The 22,732-nt window shown below is 41.5% G+C and overlaps 1 protein-coding gene across 3 annotated transcripts in view; it reads left to right on the top strand.

Annotated features, from left to right (window-relative positions):
• The window catches only part of chd7 (chromodomain helicase DNA binding protein 7), a 249,444-nt gene that overhangs the window by 57,397 nt on the left and 169,315 nt on the right, over positions 1-22,732 (top strand). For all 3 annotated transcript variants that reach the window (XM_080194190.1, XM_080194188.1, XM_080194189.1), the window contains exon 3: positions 16,664-17,010. In XM_080194190.1, the coding sequence (XP_080050316.1) occupies positions 16,664-17,010 (347 nt within the window). The remainder of the gene's footprint in view (positions 1-16,663; positions 17,011-22,732) is intronic.

Genomic DNA, 22,732 nt, shown 5'->3' with positions numbered 1-22,732 from the left:
TCCTTTAAAGCACTTTGTAAAAAAATCTACTTCTTTGACCAAGCTTCTGGTCATCTGACCTAATCTGTATCTGGTTCAGTGTCATACTTGTTTTAACGCTCCTACTAATCACATTGGGATGTTTCATTATGTTAAAGATGCTATAGTTTATTATTGCTTGTTCCTGAGATTCCTTTTGCTACTTGAACTCACTTTCTCCCCACATTTCCATTTTTAGTTTTGTTTCATAGACTTCATTCCTTTAGTCATTCACGATCACAGTTTGTGATATTTTAGTTTTGATTTCAACTTAAAGCACAACGATATTGTGATCAGTAGTAAAGATTAACAGTACTATATGCTTCATTTGACAATTGTTTTTAGTTCACACTTACTGATTCTGTTTTGAAAGTAGTAATTTTTAAAAATTGCATGTTTATGGGAAAGAGAAGGTTTCATTTGATCAGCCAAAAAGAATTGATGGGCTATGTCATTAATTATTCAGAGTGCCATTTGCAGTTTATCATAGCATCCCTACAGTGCAGAAGGAGGCCATTTGGCCCATTGGGTCTGCACTGACAACCATCCTACCCAGGCTCTAACCCAGTAACCCCATGTATTTACCCTGCTAATCTCCCTGACACTAATGCACAATTTAGCATGGCCAATCAACCTAACATATCATGTCTTTAGACTATAGGAGGTGACCAGAGCACCTGGAGGAAACCCATGCAGACATGGGAGAAAGTTACCCAAAGCTGGAATTGAATTCGGATCCCTGGCATCGTGAGGCAGCAGTGCTAACTACTGTATGCGTTGTCAAGTAATGTTTGAGTGACCAACAATTTTCAGACGGGAAGCTCTGTTGTCACCTAATGTACTGTTGGAATCCTGAGACCGACCATTTTTAATAAATATACAATTAAGATATTTTGTGAACAAGAGGGGAGAAATCAATGCTCTTGACATTAAATTTCTTAAAGGAAAGAAGCAAGAAGCAGCTTTGAAGTTTCATGTTAATTAATTTTGAGTGCACATGGGTCCAAGGTTTAACATTAAATGAGTATTAATTTTTAAGTAGAAAAATAAAACAAAAAAAGGCCAGCAGGAAAGGGATGGACTCGAGCTGGCAGAGATGTAGAAGGTCAGAAAGGAGGCATGTGATGGGCCGGATTCTTAATTGAAAAAAAATGTTTTTTTAGGCAAGTCTTAAAATGAAAATAGCAAGCAGCATATGCCTCCATGCCTTATAGCAGAGAAGAATCCCCAAAGCACCAAGCACCCTACACTCAAGGTCCATCTAGTCAACCCTTCTATTTTTGTTTGCATTCATTGACATTTGCCATGGGGATGCTTTGTACTGATTTAGTCTGTCCTTGGTGCTTACAGCTTATTGCCTGGTCCTGGCTTTGTTCGTGATTTTGCACAGCGGGTGGTTTGAAGAGGGGGAGGGGAGAGTAAATGAGATCAGCTGGGAACAGACATTGCAGCATAGTAGTGGATTTTGGGGGAGGGGAGAGGCAGACTCATTTGGGATCAGGAGCTGTGTTAGCTTCAGTTCAAATAAAAATCATGTCTGTTAGTGGTAGTCACAATATTCAGCTGAAGAGTATAGGTTTGAAGAGAGAAAAGTTGCAATCTGTTTAATTGCAGCCATATGTTTAGTTGAGAGGGCAAGTGCACAAGAAGCAGCAACATGAAGATATCAAATCAGAATAGCCTTATTCAACATCTTACTGAATGCACTGTGGAATATAACTTATGTAATAAATTTGGCACATAGGGACATGTATTTTACTAAAACCATTCAAGTGGAGCTTGTTCCAATTGGAGCTCATAGGGATTGTAATGCCTGTAGATTACACTTTTTATGCTAACAAACCCTTTAAATGTATTTATAAAAAATTAATATTCAATTTGAATTTTCCTGTGTTCTGGAATTGTTGGCCTCAGGAAAACCCAACATTTAAGAGGCATCTGGATTGGTAAATGAATAGGGAAGGAATAGAGGGATATGGATAGGGTAAGGGCAGAAGTTTTTTTTTATTTAGGGCATCTCTCTGTGATTGGATCCTGTGCTAACTTTCAGACCACAGTCAGGAAGGCTAGGCAATAACACCTCCACGATCATCCTCAATACTGCTGCCCCACAAAGTTGTGTTCTCAGCCCCATACTACTTAAACGCCTATGACTGTGTGGCCAAATTCCCCTCCAATTTGACTTTCAGGTTTGCTGACAACACCACTATAGTGGGTTGGATCTCAAACAATGATGAGACAGAGTGCAGGAATGAAATAGAGAATCTGGTGAACTGGTGCAGCAACAATAATCTCTCCCTCAAAGTCAACAAAATGAAGGAGATTGTCATTGACTTCAGGAAACGTAAAAGAAAACATACCCCTGTCTACTTCAACGGGGACAAAGTAGAAAGGGTTGAGAACTTCAAGTTTCTAGGTGTCCAGATCACCAACGACCTGTCCTGGTCCCCATGTCAATGCAATCTTTAAGAAAGCCCATCAATGCCTCTAGTATCTCAGAAGACTAAGGAAATTTGGCACATCAGCTATGACTGTTTCCAGCTTTTACAGATGCACTATAAAAAGCATTCTTTCTGGTTGTATCACAGCTTGGTATGGCTCCTGCTATGCCCAAGACTGTAAGGAACTACAAAGGGTCATGAATATAGCCCAATCCATCACGGAAACCTGCCTCCCATCTGTTGACTCTGTCTACACTCCCCGCTGTCTCAGCAAAGCAACCAGCACAATTAAGAACTCCACGCATCCCAGACATTCTCTCTTCCACCACCTTTCATCAGGAAAAAGATACAAAAGCCTGAGGTTGCATATCAACCAACATAAGAATAGTTTCTTCCCTGCTGCTGTCAGACTTTTGAATGGACTTACCTTGCATTAAGTTGATCTTTCTCTCCACCCTAGCTATGTCTGTAACACTACATTCTTCACTCTCTCGACGACTCTTCTATGAACGGTATGTATGTTTTGTCTGTATCGCACGTAAGAAACAATACTTTTCACTGTTAATACATGTTACGATAATAAATCAAATCCAATTGTGATTGCCTCGGGCTTGGAGGGCCAAAGGGTCTGTTCCGGTGCTCTACTTTTTTTTGTTCTTTGTATAATCAGTGACTTTGGCAATTGTACTTAACAGCAAAACAGACAATAAAAAAAGAGAGCAGTATAGAAACTAGAAACAGGAGTAGGCAATTTGGCCCTTTGAACCTGGTCCACCATTTGTTTTGATCATGGATGATCAAATTCAATATCCTGATTTCCCCTTCCCTGCCCCGCACCCCACTTCTCCACACGCACGCGCACACACATCCCTTGATCCCTTTAGCCCTGAGATATATATCTAATTTCTTCTTGAAATCAGACAACCTTTTGGCCTGAACTACTTTCTGTGGTAGTGAATTTCACACATTCATACCCGCTGGGTGAAGAAATCTTTCCTCACCTCATACTTATGCAGTTAACGTTAATTGTGGGTGGTGTCACTTATGGATCACTCTGACTGGGAAGGCATGACCACTAACATTGAAAGCTTCGATCAGTGTCATTAATTATGTAAGAAATAAAGCACATTTTATATTGGAGCTTTTGAAAATTGTCGTACTCCGTTGAATGTGCTGGAAAGTTAAGATAGATATTCCATCAGTTATGAGAGCAAGCTTCCTTGTACTTGTGATTCTGGAATGTTTGCATCCAGGAAACTGAGGACTCAAACCTCCCAGAACCCAAATTAAAACACCAATACAGAAGTGTTTTAAGAGGATCATTCAGCACTTTATTGACAATGCTATGCTTTGACACAGAATGCTAGGAGCATATAGGATGGGATCAAAAAGGCAATAGGGCCATGAGCAAAGAAAATAGTTCCATTGAGAACAAAGATAGAAAAACTAATCATCGACTGCAATAAACAGTTGGAGAGATGGGCGGGACTACCTTGAGTTCTCCTCTGGGGTATGTGGTCACCCAGGACATCATAGAGTGCTCCTCTTTCGAGGAAGAGCTGGATATCGAACCCACAGTAGAAGAATTTGCAAAGCTGTTAACAAGCTTGCAATTGGCAAAGTTCCAGGTATTGATGCTATACTACCTGAACTCATCAAGCGCAGGAAACCTACACTCCTGCAGCATTTGCAGAAACTTCTCTCTCTCTGCTGGAGGGAGAAGGTAGTACCTCAGGATATGCATAACAAAAGCTTTACAAAAACAAGGGCAAACACAGCCATTGCAGCAATTATCAAGGCATCTACCTGCTGAGCAGTAAGACACAAATATTTGTCTGTTTCTTTTATCAGACTACAGATCCTTGCTGAACACATCTATCCCAAATGCCAGTGTGGTTTCAGAACTAGAAGATCCAAAATCGGTATGATTTTCAGTCTAGTAGCTACAAGAGAAACATTGTTAACAAAGGAGACCGCTATATATTGCCACCTTCAATCTCACCAATGTGTTAAACCACATGGGCGGAGAGGACCTATTTAAGCTGCTGGAGAAAATTGGCTGTATGCTGAAGCTGCTCAATATGATCTTCTCATTCCATGACAATATGCTGAGTAAGATCAGCCATGATGGAGCAATATTGGGACCCTTTTTGAATGCAGTGGGTCAAACAGGTTGCATTCTGGTCTCTTGCTGCTGCCACATGCCTTCAGTTCATCTCAAAAAGTGTGTCCATGTAAACCAGAACTGAAATCTATTCAACCTGCCCATCTGAGATCCAAGGGAAAAGTATGCCAAGTCATCATCAGGGAGTTGCTCTTTGCCAGTGATTCCAGGACCAGGAATCCATACTGAGCAACAGTTTCAGCAGCAAATAAAGACACTGTCATGTCTCAAGGAGTTTGGTCTGACCTTCAGCATGAAGAAGGTGTTGCCATGTTGCCGGTGTTGACAATACAGTGTTGGAGATTGGTGATAACTTCACATGTATAGATTCCATAACCACTTGTAATCTTTCTCTTAATGCTAAAATCAATACACACTTTGTAAAAGCTGCAGCTGTTATGTCTAAGCTGTATAAAAGCAACTTGATTGAGAGCTACGTTCATTGGATAGACAATGCTCCTTCTTCGCCTGAGACTCCAAAAGCTTGTGCTGCCAAATAAACCTGTTGGACTTTAACCTGGTATTGTGAGACTTCTTACTGTGCTTATCCCAGTCCAACTTCAGCATCTCCACTTGTATGACTGAGCCAGTTCTGTAGCCATCTTGCCTGCTCGCCTTTTATGACCCATGCAACTTCACCTTCTGTACCCATCTACCATGAGTGATCTTGTCACAGGTCTTACTGAAGTCCATGTAGACAACATCCACCGCACTACCCTCATCAATCACCTTCGTCACTTCCTTGAAAAACTCGATCAAGCTAGTGTGAGACAACCTCATCTTCACAAAACCACGTTGCCTTTCGCTAATACATCCATTTATTTCCTAGTGGGAATAAATCTTGTCTTGAAGAGTCCTCTCCGATAATTTCCCTACCACTGACATAGCACTCACTGGCCTGTAATTACCTGCATTATCATTGCTGCCCTTCTTAAACAAAGGAACAACATTGGCTATTCTCTAATCTTCTGGGACCTGCCTGTAGCCGTGAGGATACAAAGATTTCTCAAGACCCCAGCAATTTCCACCCTTGCCTCTTTCAGTAATCTGAGGTATATCCCATCAGGCCTTAGGGACTTGTTTATCTTAATGTTTCCCAAGACCACCTTTTTGATTTCAACATGACCCAAACTATCTGCACACCCTTCTCCAGACTCATCATCCACCAAGTCCTCCTCTTTGGTGAATACTGACGTAAAGTACTCATTTAATATCTCACCCATTTCCTCAGGTTCCATGCATAGTTTCCCCCTCTGAAGACCAGTTGAGGTCCTCAAAACTGGTGAGTTTTTGTTTATATCACGCTCCAAGCAATTGTATACATATTTGGTTGGTTAAGCATTTCACCTCCCATACATGTTGAAGGAGAGACTCTGACACATGTTGAGCAATTCCCATACCTTTGCAGCCACTTCTTGTCAACAGGCCACCATTGATGAGATCGAACACTGGATCAACTGTGTTAGCTTAGTCTTCAATGTTCAGTATGACAACAGTGACCCTAATATAAAGAAATATTGTCATCTCCTGTACAGCAGAGAGATCTGGGTTGTGCATCAGTGACACATAATGGAGAAAAGAGGTTCCATCAACAATGGTTTAATGAGAGGACTATTGAACAAATGCTAGTGTCCTCCTTGAAACCCAAGCAAAACTTCAGAAAAATCAAGTTCAACAGACTGGATAATGTCCAGATGGCCAGGTCCTGTTTTCTGAAGTCTCAAATAGCCAAAGTTTCAGACAGAACAAAGGAAATGTTTCAAAGATACTCTGAAGCTTTCCTTGAAATATGGCAGCATTGGTGTTTATGACTGTTGCATCTTTTCCATTAAATTGCATGACACTTTGAGTCATAATGTTGAGGCAGAGAACAAAAAGAAAAGGGAGGAAATCCTGCACTCTGATCTCTCTATCTGTTAGGACATCCTGCCTAATGTTCCCAGAGATGTGTGGATCAAAAATGGGTCTGTTCAGTCATATGGGAAGACCTATGGCAGAATCTGAGCCTGAGTATGTTGCCCTCAAACTGATGGACAGCCAAGGATGACCATACATAATACGGATAATCTGCCCTTTTTTAACCAAATGCTGCTTTGCTCTACATATTTAACCACTGAAAGGAAGAGGGTATTTGTTTCACTTTGCATAATGCTACTGTTGTCTCTTGTTTTGAATGGTTTACACAGTTTGAAGTGCAGTTATCATCACCTAAACAGTTGTTTACAGGAAATTGCACTCACCTTGCAACTTGATTTTTTTTTCATTTGCAAAATTTTTCAAGTCGGTGCAAATGAAACTTCAGTTTACACTGGAACTGTTTTACCTAAGGGTTGTTTTGTTCAAACGTTAATTCATACAAAACAGTTGGATGTAAATTTTGCAAGTCAAGCTAAGTGCTTCTGAGAGAGCAAGAACTTCCTAGTTTTGAATTAGTTATTGTATTTCATATTTAGGCGTGCATTTTAGATTGGATATTAGTTTTTAAAATTCTTCAAACTTCACACTGGCTGGTAGTATATTGAATATTACCTTTCAACATGAACTGTTAAGACGTGTCAGGCTGTGAAAGCAGGCCTGACTGATGATGAGATCAAACAATTCAAGAAGGAGACATTGAACTCTATATTATTACGGGGCTGGTGGGGTTGCTGATGTCTTGCCCCTCTATGTCAGCCATAATGGGCTAAATTGCCTGACAGTGGGACTTCCACCCCTCACTAAAAAGGATATCTTTTTCCTGGGAGCTGCCAGTCAATTCAACTGGCCATCAGTGCCAGGACCTCATTATTGCATGTCTGGACTGCAAGCAGTCCCAAGAACAAGGCCACATGGATCCCTGAATAAGATAGGTCTGGGATATTGAGTGAGGGTTTGAGTAGCTTATTTAAGAGAGGGTGGGGGTGGTGGGTTTTGGAGAGTTGGGAATGCTATCTTTGGGGTATGTACCCGATGTGCAAAGGGCAACACTCAAAAGTTAAAATCCACCTTCGTTCCCACCCTGTTTTCAAAAAAAACTTTTAACAAAAACTGCCAGTCCACTCCTGTCCAACTGCCCACATCCAACCCACTGTGTATTTTTTGGATTAGTTGGCTTGTTAACAAGTTCAGTTGACCCTTGATTATTTGAACATGGCAGGTGGGCTGCTGATCTCATGTTATGAGTGTTAAGCTCAAGGGTGGATGGGAAGGTGGTGGAGGGTCACCTACCCTGTTTTACATTTTCCCACTCCTTCTCCCACTGGGGGCATGGAAAATGTAGCCAATCATGTTTGTGTGGTGAGCCAGGTTATTCAGTATCAGTATTTCCTGAGCATTGCAAGTGTATGCAATTATTCATTAATATGTTATGTTTTTCTGATTTTTGAAGTTTTACAATTAGAAACTACCTGAGTTATATATAAATGTAATGAACTTTCATGAGTTCATCCTCTCTGTTCAAGCAGTCCACTTGCCTGTACTGCATGTTAGAATCATTCTGTTATCAGCACCCATGATGGCAAACAGTTAAAATTATTTTTCAGCATCCTTGTATGTTGAAATGCAAATCTGGTTATGTATCAGTGAAAGTTAAATGTATTCCTATCAAATCTGATTTATTCCTGCTATATAATTGTGCTTTCAGTAAATGTAAGGTATTTCCCTCTGGTCTAGAGAGATCTGAATGTGCAGTGACCTCCCCATATTTATTCTTTTCTGAATGATATAAGGAATCATTGCTCATAATGAAGCTTATTGCTCCAGATATTTGCTGCATAAAGTCATGTTTTGATTTATAAGAATTACACTCTTGCTTATGGAAGCTGACTTTGAGGGAATGAGCAATGTTGGACAGTTGCCTGAATTTTAACAGTGGGTACAGTTGTGGTTCTCTGCTCTTGCACCACTGACAGTTACTGTTTGGAATTGTGGAAGTTCTACTACAGTGAGTTATCTGGCATTCTACCAACCGGAATTCTCCGCTAACCAGAAGTTTTGATGTCCCCTAATACGACCATCACTTTACCAACTGGAAGTAATTACTAAGCTGTATACTGTATTATTCAATACTTTTGATGTTTTTATGTGCTGTTGAAGAATAGAAGTGAAAAGCATATTGATCTTTACTTCTTGAGTACTTGCTGAGTTCATGATGCAAGCATTCCATTGGTAAATGGAGCTTTCCATTAACCAGCATTTTTGAACTGACACCACCCTTTCCCTGCATGTGCCGGTTAGTAAAGATTTTGTTATAGAATAATTGAGTAAAAATTTTCATCCAATTTTCAAATTGGTAAAACCTGTGGAGAAAGGTTCAGATAGCCTTGGGATTTCAAGTGTCAATCCTAATGTAGGGTCTGATTCATGCTACACAGTTGAATTTAAAAATGTACTTGCACAAGTGTGGGAACTTGTTTTTACCCTTGGTTGTTCCCAAATATCTGTTACAGGCAGATTAGAGGATGAAATTAGATGCAAATTTTAGTCCCATGGCATTTTGATTTACAATAAAATAGACGTTGTCTGAAAATTGCATAATATTTAGATCATTGTGATGATAAAAGAACAGAACAAATTTTAATTTTTTCTTCCAATACTTGAGGGACATGCAGAACAAAGAATGATGTTTTAACATTTACTTCTACTATCAGCTTTATCTGTAAATGGAATCCAGAGGCCATATATTGAGGGTTCATTTTTAAGCTGCCTTATTATGGTTGTGATGGGGTAATTCCCATGCAAGTTTCTTGCCTAAATTTTGAAGCAATTCCTGTTGAATTTTGTTCTTGTCGAACACATTCCAGAGGTCAATTACTTTCTGAAGTTTAGAAATTAGAGGGATATGGAATCCTTTGTGTGATGAAGCAATTTTCAGAGCTGCAACTATTGAAACTGCTGAATGCTAGTGAAAACATTACTTTGGTGTACATTTTTCCATGTTTCTTTTGACCACAAACTTGAGTATGTGCAGTCTTTGGCAATTCCTAAGCAGGAAATTACTTAAATTTAGGGATTTCCCTGTAATAGATGCCAACAGCTAAACTGTCATGAAGCAGAATGGTCTATGGAAAAGCTTCTTTCACTACAAATAGGAACTACCTGCACTAACTATTAGGCAGCAGAAATTGGCAAAAAATGAAATGGTGCTAAAGGAGACTTTACCATTTGGCTAATTACAGGAAGTGACTGAAGAACTCTCACAAATGTGGTATTAGAGATGACTGGATCTAGCATACTCAGCTCGTTGGCCTTTAGCCATCTTCTCATTTACCAAGTACTTTTTTTCTTCAAAACTACTTGCATTTCTGCAATCTGTTTCATAATCTGACAGGAAACTAGATCTTCAATAGCAGATTTCCCCCTTAAAATTGTAGCAATACAACATTGCATATCAACATGGTCGATTGACCCCACATGCAAATTTGAGCATGGAATTTATAGAAACACAGAAGATAGGAGGAGGCTATTTGACCTTTTAAGCCTGTTCCGCCCTTCATTACTGGCTGATTGTCCAACTCAATAGCCTAATCCTGCTTTTTCCCCATAACCTTTGATCCCATGTCATGCCAACTGCCCCCCTCACTGGAAAAATTATGACTAAGACTCTAATGAGAAGAATTGTTTCAGTTCTGACCTCTTTAACTCTCTTTCTTTCCTTTGTATTGCTAATAAATAATCAAAGAGCAGCATGAGTTTGAATAGGCAGCCACAAAATGTTGACTGTTGGGTGATGTGATACATGTACCTTGTTGAATGTATGTCCACAGCTTTACTTGTTAATTTCTGAAATGTGACATTTCTGAAAGTCCTAAACAAATGATGGAATATATTATCTGTGAATTTTAAGTTCAAGATGTACTTGAATTGAAATAAATCCGAGCTGACTTACAAACTTCTAACTTGCTATTGCCAAGAAATCTTTCTTCCAACACTCTCCTACCCTTTATGCTAGAATTTTCCAACCTTATTCAGCCTTTTGACCGCGCAAGAGTACAAACGGAGCCCTGAGAAGCATTCTTAATGGGTCGACAAGTTAAACTACCAAAATATTGTTTACGTACATTAGCTACAAATATACAGAATCATAATTGATAGAAATCTTCTCTTGCATGTATACATTTATTCTAATTTCAAAGTTATTTTAAATACTGGAGGAATGATGCTGGTCCTTTTGGGTGCGTGTTCTCGCTCACGCCACTTTTTTCTCCGTGCATCCCTGTGCGCAATCAGGCTTCGCCCTCATGCAGTCGCACACATGCCCGCCTGTCCCCTGCCTGCATACATGCATACAAACCCTCAACCTCTCATGCAGGTGATCCCATTCTCTTCTTGCTACACTGTAGTTCCTGCTCAGAGGCCCCCTCACGCTCACTTTGTGGTGCTCTTCCCCACCAACTAAATTGTCTGCTCATGCCACCTACCCTCCCTGCTGCTCTTGGAGCCCATTTAGGAAACCCTTCTCTATGTCATTCCTAATAAACCTAAAATCTAATGTAGAGTCTTTTGTCAATTCCAAGCTTGATTTCTCTTAACACTGTTCTAGCTGTCTATCAAAGTCCCACCCACGTCATTTTGTGCAGTAAATCCTAGTTGACTCTCTATCACTATCACTTAAGAAACAAATTTCAAAACCCATTTCCTCATGCACACAGTCTTATGCCACCCCCGATAACTCCCATGTATTTTGGCCTGAAAACATTTTCTCTAATTCTGACCTGTGCATCTCTCCCCCCACCCCCCATTTCATTATTCATAAGAGCTTTCAGCTGACTGAACTCTAGTTTACAGAGCTGTTTGCCACCTTAGAGCTTCTCCTCATTTATTGGGATATTTTGTAACATTTGGAGTTGCTTTATAAATGTAATTTCACATAGACTAAAGTCGCGCTTACAGATTGTATTATTCCAGTTTGACCACTGGGAAGATACTATCATCATAAATTTAAAATCAATAAAAACCATCCCTGTTGTCTTCTCTGTTACTTTGACTATAGTTCCTCTTTTGACTTTCCTTTTCTGTCCACCAAATTTCTTCCCTAACTTGCCTGGCATTTAGAACGTAGAACATTACAGCGCAGTACAGGCCCTTCGGCCCTTGTAGCGCTGAGCAGTGGAACGAATGTAATGACCCTCTAACCTAAACTATTCCAATGTTATCCATATGCCTATCCGCTGACCATTTGAATGTCCTTAAAGTTGGCAAGTTCACAACTGCTGCTGGCAGGGCATTCCATGCCCTTACTACCCTCTGAGTAAAGAACCTACCTCTGACATCCGTCCTATAATTAATCACCCCTCAATTTAAAGCTCTGTCCCCTTGTGTTAGCCATCACCATCTGAGGAAAAAGGCTCTCACTGTCCACCCTATCTAATCCTCAGATCATCTTGTATGCCTCAATTAGGTCACCTCTTAACCACCTTCTCTCTAATGAAAACAACCTCAAGTCCCTCAGCCTTTCCTCACAAGACCTTCCCACCATACCAGGCAACATCCTGGTAAACCACCTGTGCACCCTTTCCAATGCTTCCACATCTTTCTTATAATGCAGTGACCAAAACTGTACGCAATATTCCAACTGCAGCCGCACCAGAGTTTTGTACAGTTGCAACATGATCTCACAGCTCTGAAATTCAGTCCCTCTACCAATAAAAGCTAACACACCGTACGCCTTCTTAACAACCATATCAACCTGGGTGGCAACTTTCAGGGATCTATGCACATGTACACCGAGATCTCTTTGCCCGTCGACACTACCAAGAGTCCTTCCATTAGCCCTATATTCTGTAATCCTGTTATTCTTTCCAAAGTGAATCACCTCACACTTTTCCACGTTAAACTCCATGTGCCACATCTCAGCCCACCTCTGCAGCTTATCAATGTCCCTCTGCAAACTGTAACATCCATCCTCACTGTCTTCAACTCCTCCGACTTGAGGGTCATCTGCAAATTTACTAACCCATCCTTCTACATCCTCATCTAGGTCATTTATAAAAATGACAAACAGTAGTGGCCCCAAAACAGATCCCTGCGGTACACCACTAGTAACTGAACTCCAGGTTGAATATTTTCCATCAACCACCACCCTCTGTCTTCTATTAGCTAGCCAATTCCTGATCCAAAATCATCCTCAATCCCATGCATCCGTATTTTCTGCAGTAGCCTACCATGGGGAACCTTATCAAACGCTTTGCTAAAATCTATATACACCACGTCAATTGCTTTACCCTTATCCACCTCTTTGGTCACCTTCTCAAAGAACTCTAAGGTTTGTGAGGCACGGCCTACCCTTCACAAAACCGTGTTGACTATCCCTAATCAAATTATTTCTCTCTAGATGATTATAAATCCTATTTCTTATAATTCTTTCCAAAACTTTGCCCACAACAGAAGTAAGGCTCACCAGTCTATAATTCCCAGGATGGTCTCTACTCCCCTCCTTGAACAAGGGGATAACATTTGCTATCCTCCAGTCTTCCAGCACTATACCTGTAGCCAATGATGACATAAAGATCAAAGCCAAAGGCTCTGCAATTTCCTCCCTAGCCTCTCAGAGAATCCTAGGATAAATCCCATCCAGCCCAGGGGACTTATCTATTTTCATACACTCAAGAATTGCTAACACCTCCTCCTTATGTACCTCAATCCCATCTAGTCTAAAAGCCTGTCTCTCAGTATTCTCCTCGACCACATTGACTTTTTCCTGCGTGAATACTGACGAAAAATATTCATTTCGTGCCTCTCCTATCTCTTCAGGCTCCACGCACAACTTCCCACTACTGTCCCTGACTTGCCCTCATCAATCTTTTATTCCTGACATACCTATAGAAAGCTTTAGGGTTCTCCTTGATCCTACCTGCCAAAGTCTTCTCATGTCCTCTTCTAGCTCTTCTTAACTCTCTCTTTAGCTCCTTCCTGGCTAATTCGTAACTCTCCAGTGCCCTAACTGAGCCTTTACGTCTCATATTTACAAAAGCCTCCTTCCTCTTCACCAGAGATTCAACTTCCTTAGTACACCACGGTTCCCTCGCTCGACCCCTTCCTCCCTGCCTGACAGGTACATATTTTCAAGGACTCGCAGTAGCTGCTCCTTGCACAAGGTCCACATTTCAGTTGTTCCCAGCCCCTGCAGTTTCCTACTCCAACCTATGTATCCTAAATCTCACCTATTTGCCTCATAATTTCCTTTTCCCCCAGCTATAACTTCTGCCCTTTGGTATGTACCTATTCCTTTCGATCACTAAGGTTAAGGTAAATGTAACTGAATTGTGGTCACTATCACCAGAGTGCTCACCTACCTCCAAGTCTAACACCTGGTCTGGTTCATTACCCAGTACCAAATCCAATGTGGCCTCACCTCTTGTTGGCCTATCTCCATACAGTGTCAGGAATCCTTCCTGCACACATTGGACAAAAACTGACCCCTCTAACGTACTTGAGCTATAGCTTTTCCAATCAATATTTGTAAAGTTAAAGTCCCCCATAACAACTACGCTGTTACTTTCGCTCCTACCCAGGATCATCTTTGCAATCCTTTCCTCTACATCTCTGGAACTTTTTGGAGGCCTATTTTAAAAAAAAAACTCCCAGCAGGGTGACCTCTCCTTTCCTGTTTCTAATCTCAGCCCATACTACCTCAATAGATGAGCCACCGTAATACTGTCCTTGACTAACAATGCCACGCCTCCCCCTCTTCTACCACCTTCTCTGCTCTGACTGAAACATCGGAACCTGCAACAACCATTCCTGTTCCTGCAGTATCCTTGTCTCCGAAATGGCCACAGCATCGAAGTCCCAGGAACCAATCCAGGCTGCATGTTCATCCACCTTATTGCGTATGCTCCTAGCATTAAAGCATACTCACTTCAAACCACCCTCCCACCTGCCAATACACTGCTGCAACCTCGAAACCTTATCCATGACCTCCCTATTCTCAACCTCCTGTACATTGGAGCTACAATTCAGGTTCCCATTCCCCTTCTGAATCAGTTAACTCCCCCCCCCCCCCCACCCAAAGACATTGGTACCTCTCTGGTTCAGGTGCAGACCATCCCTTTTGTAGAGGTCCCGCCTACCCCAGAATGAGCCCCAATTGTCCACGTATCTGAAACCCTCCCTCCTGCACTATCCCTTTAGCCACGAGTTCAAATGTTCTCTCTCTCTATTCTTCTCCACGCGATCCCATGGCACAGGTAACAAACCAGAGATAACAACTCTGTTTGTTTTAGCCCTAAGCTTCCACCCTAACTCCCTGAATTTCTGTCTTACATCCCCATCCCTCTTCCGACCTATGTCATGGGTGCCTACATGAACCACGACTTGGGGCTGGTTCCCCTCCCCCTTAAAGATCTCAAACATTCGATCAGAGACATCACGGACCCTGGCACCTGGGAGGCAACATACCAACCACGAGTCTTGCTCATTCCCACAGACTCTCCTATCTGTCCCCTTAACTATGGAATCCCCAATCACTAATCCTGTACTCTTCTTCCCCCTTCCCAACTGAGCATCAAGGACAGGCTCTACTCCCGAGACCTGTACCCCATGGCTTACCCCCGTTGACTTGTCCTCCCCAGCAGCATCCAAAACAGAGTACTTGTTTTGCAGAGAAACAGCCAGGGGGAATCGCTGTTCTGACTGCTGTTTACTCCTTCTAGCAGTCACCCACATATCACTTTTAGGAGTAACTATCTCCCTGTAGCTTTTATCAATAGCTACCTCTGCTTCCCGAATGATCCTTAGTTCCTCCAGGTCCCTAATCCCATCCTCAAGGAGCTGGAATTGGATGCACTTCCTACAGGTGTAATCAGCTGGGACACCACTGGTGTCCCTCACCTCAAACATCCCACAGGAGGAACATTGCACTGCCTGCACTGACATCCCTGTTATGTCCTTTACCAAGAAGCAAAGAGAAAAAAAATTGTCTTTTGAATATGAATGACACTGGCAGGATTTATTCTGCCTATTGCTAAATGGCCCGAGGGCAATGTGAGACTGGGATCCTATATAGGCAAGATTACTCAGAGGGGTAATCCCTACCCTAAAGGACACTAATGAACCTGTTAGGCTTTTTATGATGACCTGGTAACTTTATCTATTGCCAACTCTCAAATTCCAAGATTTATTGAATTTGTTTTCCCAACTTGCCAGGATGAGATTTGAACTTTAGCCTTCTGGTTTGTTTGTTCCATAGTCGAACCAGTAGTATTTTTGTAACGTATTTCGGTTGCCCTAACATGGTTTTCATCTTGCAGTAAGTACTCGCGGCCAGTGATATTCTATACCAGTGTGCTCATGGGGACTATTCCTCCTCACCTTCAGTACTATTGCCCTTTCCTATTCTAACTGCTAACACATCTGCTCATAATTGTTGTCCCCTTGCTACAGTTTCCTTACTTTCAAAAGCTGTAAATCTTCTTTCTGTAATGATGCATTTGGTTGCCTCTCCTTGCTGTCCTCCTATTCTTGATCTATATCTTGCCTGCTCTTTGAAGAATTTTTGGGTTGACGGTGTGTGCAAGAAGTGCAGATGGACTACTGACGGCTTGTGGAGCCGTGGATCAGAATGTTTCAAACTTTCAGGAGAAGAAAGAACATTTAGAATACAATGAAATATGGCTCCTTTGATTTTTTTTTAAAATGTCATCTGTATAGCAACAATTTACAACAGCTGATGTGCAGGGCTATCAGTGAGACTAGGCCACACTGATAATGTCAAACCACCAAAAGATATCAAAATCAGATGTTCTGCACTGGATTGGTACAAAAGATGATAATTATGTTAAGCATGTAAAATATTCTGTATTAGTTATAATTAGGACGTTGAAAAAAGCTTGGTTTTTTAATAGCATGTAAATTGAATGTGTCTCAATTAACAATTATGGTCATTATTAGTCTGTTCCATTATATTGGTGATTACACCTGGTTTAACAATTGGGCAGAAGTTTCTGTTGTGAAATGAAAAGACTCAGTGCTACTTACTTGAAAATGATGCTGGCATTGTAATGGTGCTAAGTTATTTTGATTGTGGAATTATTTTAAAATATATATTTCTTCCTCCTCCTAGTCTCTTTCAAATACTCCGTCAGACATGACGCAGATTAGTGGACAGAATTCTCAATTAGCAAGTGGAGAAGAACGACAGAAGTCACTGGACCAACAGCGCATGCAAGAGAAGGCTAATCGCATTGTTGCTGAGGCCATTGCTAAAGCAAAAGCTCGTGGTGAGCAAAATATTCCCAAGGTGATTGATCAACTGGTGATCTCTAGCACTGCCATGGATGGTTCAACTGAAGAGAAAAAGAAAAAGAAGAAAAAACCAAAAGAAAAGAAAGACCCCAAGGAGCCCAAAGAAACGAAGGAAAAAAAACCCAAGTCAACAGCAACTAAAATCAAAAGCAACAAGAATACAAGGTAGAAACACGTCATTTGTTTGATCACAGCATTGGAATTTTTGCTTAGTCAATATTGAACTACTGCATTTTTGTCGTCATGATCCCAAGGCTGTTTGAGAAATGTTTTTGGTGTATGCTTCACGGAGGAGTATTGCTCCAACCACTGATTAGTTTTTTTACAAATATAAGATGACAGATGTAAAATAATACCCCATGTAAATAATTCAGCATTGCATAGAGTTGCCAGATTTGAAAGCTGCTGAAGCAACATAACTCTGGAAAGTCAAACATTTTAATATAAATTTGATACCTAAAAGTGAATTAACCCTGGCCCAATGAAAAGTTTCAAATAAGCTGATATTAACAAGTGCCAGAAAATCATAGTTTTGATGAACAACCTCTTCTAAATAAGTTAGTGTTTTCAGATTGATACCTTAATACTATCGGTGGATCAATATAGTCAAAACTATATACAAATGCAACAGTTTGAGGGGAGGGGGCGGGGGAGGAGTAGGCAGGCAGACAGACAGATGGGGAAAGACTGCATAAAATTCAAGATTCACTTATGTTGAGTTATGTATGATTTGCAGTTTCAGAAAGCAGATTCTCTAATTTGTTGCTATTGATCTCTACTTATAAAGAAGTAAATAGTACTTTTAACAGTGAAGGTAAGTTTTCACCTACTGTCGCTGCTACTGTAAAGATATCAGTTCAGCTTTGTACATTTATTGAAGTGACTGTCACTGTGCTTGGAGCAGTGTGGGGATAAAACACATGATCTGAAGATTCTTTTGCCTTTGTATGATTAATTTGCATGTTGATCATCTTTGAGCACTCAAGTTAACTAGTTACCTGAAGGCTATTATATTTTAATGCAGATATTTGCAGAACTGTGTGCTGGGTCATGTGATTAAATTGCTTTTGAATCTGACAAAACCATGATTTTCATGATTAATAAATTACTCGTTGAAAGTTTGTTGCAAGAATGAAATTTTACTTGCTTTTTTCCTTCTGACAGACCTTTGAAGATCCAACATTGTTCTAGGGAACTGAAAAAATATTAAGCAATGCTTTTCCAGTTATTGTACAGAGTACAGTGAATGTTCTGAACTTTCAAAGTATTTAAATTAATAATCAAGGACATGTGTAACTAAAATATGAATGTTGTACAAGCCAAATTCATACCTACTTTACAGATCAGTTGACATTTCAAGAACTAATTTGAAAATATTCAGTTATCAGGCATCATTAATTTCTATTCCCGATTCTTCATCTGTAACTCTCACCATGGAATAGAAAATGCTTCAACTAAGCACCTTTGGATAAATGCCAGTAAAGATATGTCATCTCATAAATAATTGGAATAAAAGTGACTCAGAATTTCTTAAATTAATTAAGGCAGACGTACTTTACATAAAATTTTGTCAATGTTGATATATATGCCTAATAGCTTAAATAAATTGAAAATACAGTATTCACCTGTTCAAAGTGAGAAAAAATTGTTAGTGAGTTTAACATTTTTAAGTTAGGTCTTTTCCCTTTCACATAATTTGGCCAAACTTGTTGCTCTGGAAAACATCTAGCAATAAAATTTGTACTTGTCTAAGAAATTTAAACTCAATGCATTCAAGCTGCATTGAACCTACGAGGGAGTGAGCTATCTTAGATCAGGTGTTGTGTAACGAGGCAGGTAGAATTAGTGATCTTCTTGTGAGGGACCCTCTTGGGACGAGTGATCATAGTATGGGTGAATTTTTGATGCAGATGGAGGATGAGAAAGTAGGGTCCCGAACCTGTGTCCTCTGAACAGAGGGGAGTACGATAGGGTGAGAGCAGAATTGGCGAATGTAGATTGGGGACGCAGATTGATTGGTAGGACGGCTGAGGAACAGTGGAGGATTTTTAAGGAGATCTTTTTCGGTACTCAGCAGAAATATATTCTGATGGTAAAGAAGGACTGTAGGAGATGGGATAACCAGCCGTGGTTATCTAAGGAAATAAAGGAGAGTATTAAATTAAAAGCTGATGTGTTTAGACTGGCTAAAAGTAGTGGGCGATTTGAAGATTGGGAAAAATTTAAAAATCAACAAAGAATGACTAAGAAGGTGATAAAGAAAGGAAAGATAGACTATGAAGCTAAACTAGCACTAAATATAAAAAAGGACAGTAAAAGTTTTTACAAATATATAAAGAAGAGAAGGCTGGCTAGAGTGAACGTTGGACCCTTAGAGGATGAGAGGGGGGATTTAGCGGTGGGAGATGAGGAAATGGCTGAGGCTTTAAATAAGTTTTTTTGCCTCGGTCTTCATGGAGGAGGACACGAATAGTTTGTCGGATCTTAAAGATAGAAGGATGGTAGGAGTTGAGGGCCTGAATGCGATTACTGTCACTAGAGAGGTAGTGCTTGATAGACTAATGGGACTGAAGGTGGACAAGTCCCCAGGACCAGATGGAATGCATCCCAGGATTCTGAAGGAAATGGCAGAGGTGATAGTGGATGCCTTAATAATTATTTACCAAAATTCGCTGGATTCTGGGGAAGTGCCGGAAGATTGGAAAACGGCTGATGTTACGCTGCTGTTTAGAAAAGGTAGCAGACAAAAGGCAGGGAATTATAGGCCGGTTAGTTTAACGTCTGCAGTTGGAAAAATGCTAGAATCCGTCATCAAAGAAGAAATAGCGAGGCACCTAGAAAAGAATGGTTTGATCGAGCACACGCAGCATGGATTCGCTAAGGGGAAGCCATGTTTGACGAATTTATTGGATTTCTATGAGGATGTGACTCGTGCAGTAGACAGAGGGGAACCGGTGGATGTGGTGTTTTTAGATTTCCAAAAGGCATTTGATAAGGTGCTTCATAAAAGGTCCCTTCAGAAGGTTAGGGGTAAGGTGTTAGCGTGGATAGAGGATTGGCTGTCTAATAGGCAGAGAGTTGATATCAATGAGTGCTATTCTGGTTGGCGGTTGGTGACTAGTGGAGTGCCGCAGGGATCGGTGCTGGGGCCTCAGCTATTTACCATTTATATAGACGATCTGGAGGAGGGGGCTGAGTGTAGGGTGACGAAATTTGCTGATGACACGAAGATGAGTGGAAAAGCAAATTGCATGGAGGGTGTGAAAAGTCTGTAGAGGGATCTGGACAGGCTAAGCGAGTGGGCGAGGACGTGGCAGATGGAGTATAATGTTAGCAAGTGTGAGGTTATCCACTTTGGCAGAAATAATAATAGGATGGATTATTATTTAAAAGGCGAAAAGCTGCAGCATGCTATGGTGCAGAGGGACCTGGGGGTCCTTGTGCACGAGTCGCAAAAACCCAGTCTGCAGGTGCAGCAGGTGATCAAGAAGGCAAATGGAATGTTGGCTTTTATAGCGAGGGGGATAGAATATAAAAGTAGGGAAGTCTTGCTGCAACTGTACAGGGTACTGGTGAGGCCGCAGCTGGAGTACTGTGTGCAGTTTTGGTCGCCGCACTTGCGGAAGGATATATTGGCCTTAGACGGAATGCAGAGGAGGTTCACTAGGCTGATACCGGAGGTGAGGGGATTGGACTATGAAGAGAGACTAAATAGACTGGGTCTGTACTCGTTGGAGTTTAGAAGGATGAGGGGGGATCTTATAGAGACGTATAAGATAATGAGGGGGAAGGATAGGGTAGAGGTAGAGAGATTCTTCCCACTTAGAAAGGATAACATGACTAGAGGACACAGCCTCAAAATAAGGTGGGGGGGGGGGTGCAGTTTAGATCAGAGTTGAGGAGGAACTTCTTCGCTCAAAGGGTGGTGAATCTCTGGAATTCTCTGCCGGTTGAAGTGGTGGAGGCTATCTCGCTAAATATATTTAAGTCATGGGTAGATAGGTTTTTGATAGTCAAGGGAATTAAGGGTTATGGGGAGAGGGCGGGAAAGTGGAACTGACCCACTTCAGATCAGCCATGATCTTATTGAATGGCGGGGCAGGCTCGAAGGGCTAGATGGCCTACTCCTGCTCCTATTTCTTATGTTCTTATTGCTGTATGCTACAATCTTACATGATGTGGCAGGACTGAACAATGTGGCGGAATGAACTTTGAGGGGAATGCATTTAATGCGTGTCACATATCCAGAAACCCTTCAGGTAGAAAAGAGATTCTGAACAACCTGCCAATGTGTTGCCCTAATAGGCGTCTCCCATGTGCTCTTTAAACTCTAGTCAAAATGACATCAAAGCCAGCTTGTGTTTGCTAATCATAGTTGCAAATGTTTTTGAGGGAGTAAGGTGGCAGCAGCCAAGTTCACGGCTAAGTGGCTTGCTCTGTTGCACAGGAAAGCAGGAAAAAGGGTGGCGGAGCTATAGTGATAGGGGATTTATTTGTAAGGGAAATGAATGGACATTTCTGTGGATGCAAACAAAACTCCAGGGTGGTATGCTGCCTCCCTGGTGCAAGGATCAGGGATGCCTCAGGATCAGCTGCAGGGCATTTTGCAGGGTGAGGGTGAACAGCCAGCTGTCCTGGTGCATATACGCTCCAAAGGTATAGGTAAAGATGGGTAAGGTCCTACAAGCTGAGTTTAGGAAGTTAGGAGTTAAACTAAAAAGTAGGACCTCAAAGGTAGTAATTTCACCAGTGCCATGTGCTAGTTGATCTTACAGATTGCTTTATTCCAGTTTGGAGTTGAACATTGACCACTGGGGAGGTACTGTCATCATATTTTTAAAATCAATAAAAACTACCCTTGTTGTCTCCTTTGTTACTTTGACTATATTTCCTCCTATGATTTTCCTTTTCTGTCCAAATTTCTTCCTCAACTTGCTCGGCATTTGCCCTTTGAATGTGGATGACGCCAGCAAGGTTTTTCCTGTCTTCTGCCTTCTGGAGTAAGGGGAAGTATGAAGACATCAGGCAGAAAATTGGACAAGTAAACTGGACGGAGGTGTTCTTGGGGGAAAAGTACTGAAGGAAGGTGGCGGATTTTCAAGGAATGTTTGTCTGCACAACGTTCCGATGAGACAAGGAGGTTTTGGTAGGTCACGGGAACCATGGTGCACGAAGGTTATGATGAACATAAGAACATAAGAAATAGGAGCAGGAGTAGGCCATCCAGCCCTTCGAGCCTGCCCCGCCATTCAATAAGATCATGGCTGATCTGTCGTGGCTCAGTTCCACATTTCCGCCCTCTCCCCATAACCCTTAATCCCCTCGCTTATCAAAAACCCATCAACCCGCGTCTTTAAAATATTTAGCGAGGCAGCCTCCACCACTTCAACGGGCAGAGAATTCCAGAGATTCACCACCCTTTGAGTGAAGAAGTTCCTCTTCAACTCCGTTCTAAACCGCCCCCCTTTATCTTGAGGCTGTGCCCCCTAGTCCTATTATCCTTTCTGAGCGGGAAGAGCCTCTCCACCTCTATCCTATCCATCCCATTCATCATCTTATACGTCTCAATGAGATCTCCCCTCATTCTTCTAAACTCTAACGAGTACGAGCCTAGTTTATTCAGCCTCTCCTCATAGCTCAACCCCCTCAGCTCCGGCATCAGCCTAGTGAACCTCCTCTGCACTCCCTCCAAGGCCAAAATATCCTTGCGTAAGTACGGCTCCCAAAACCGCACACAGTACTCCAGCTGCGGCCTCACCAATGCCCTATACAGCCGCAGCAAGACCTCCCTACTTTTATATTCAATCCCCCTTGCTATGAAGGCCAGCATCCCATTAGCCTTCCTGACCACCTGCTGCACCTGCAGACTGGGTTTTTGCGACTCATG

Source organism: Carcharhinus amblyrhynchos, chromosome 8 (genome assembly GCF_965287045.1).
Source record: "Carcharhinus amblyrhynchos chromosome 8, sCarAmb.v2.hapA, whole genome shotgun sequence".
In the NCBI taxonomy this organism is placed as follows: domain Eukaryota; kingdom Metazoa; phylum Chordata; class Chondrichthyes; order Carcharhiniformes; family Carcharhinidae; genus Carcharhinus; species Carcharhinus amblyrhynchos.
Note: the sequence above shows the minus strand (reverse complement) of the source record. Positions and strands in the feature narration are given on the sequence as shown.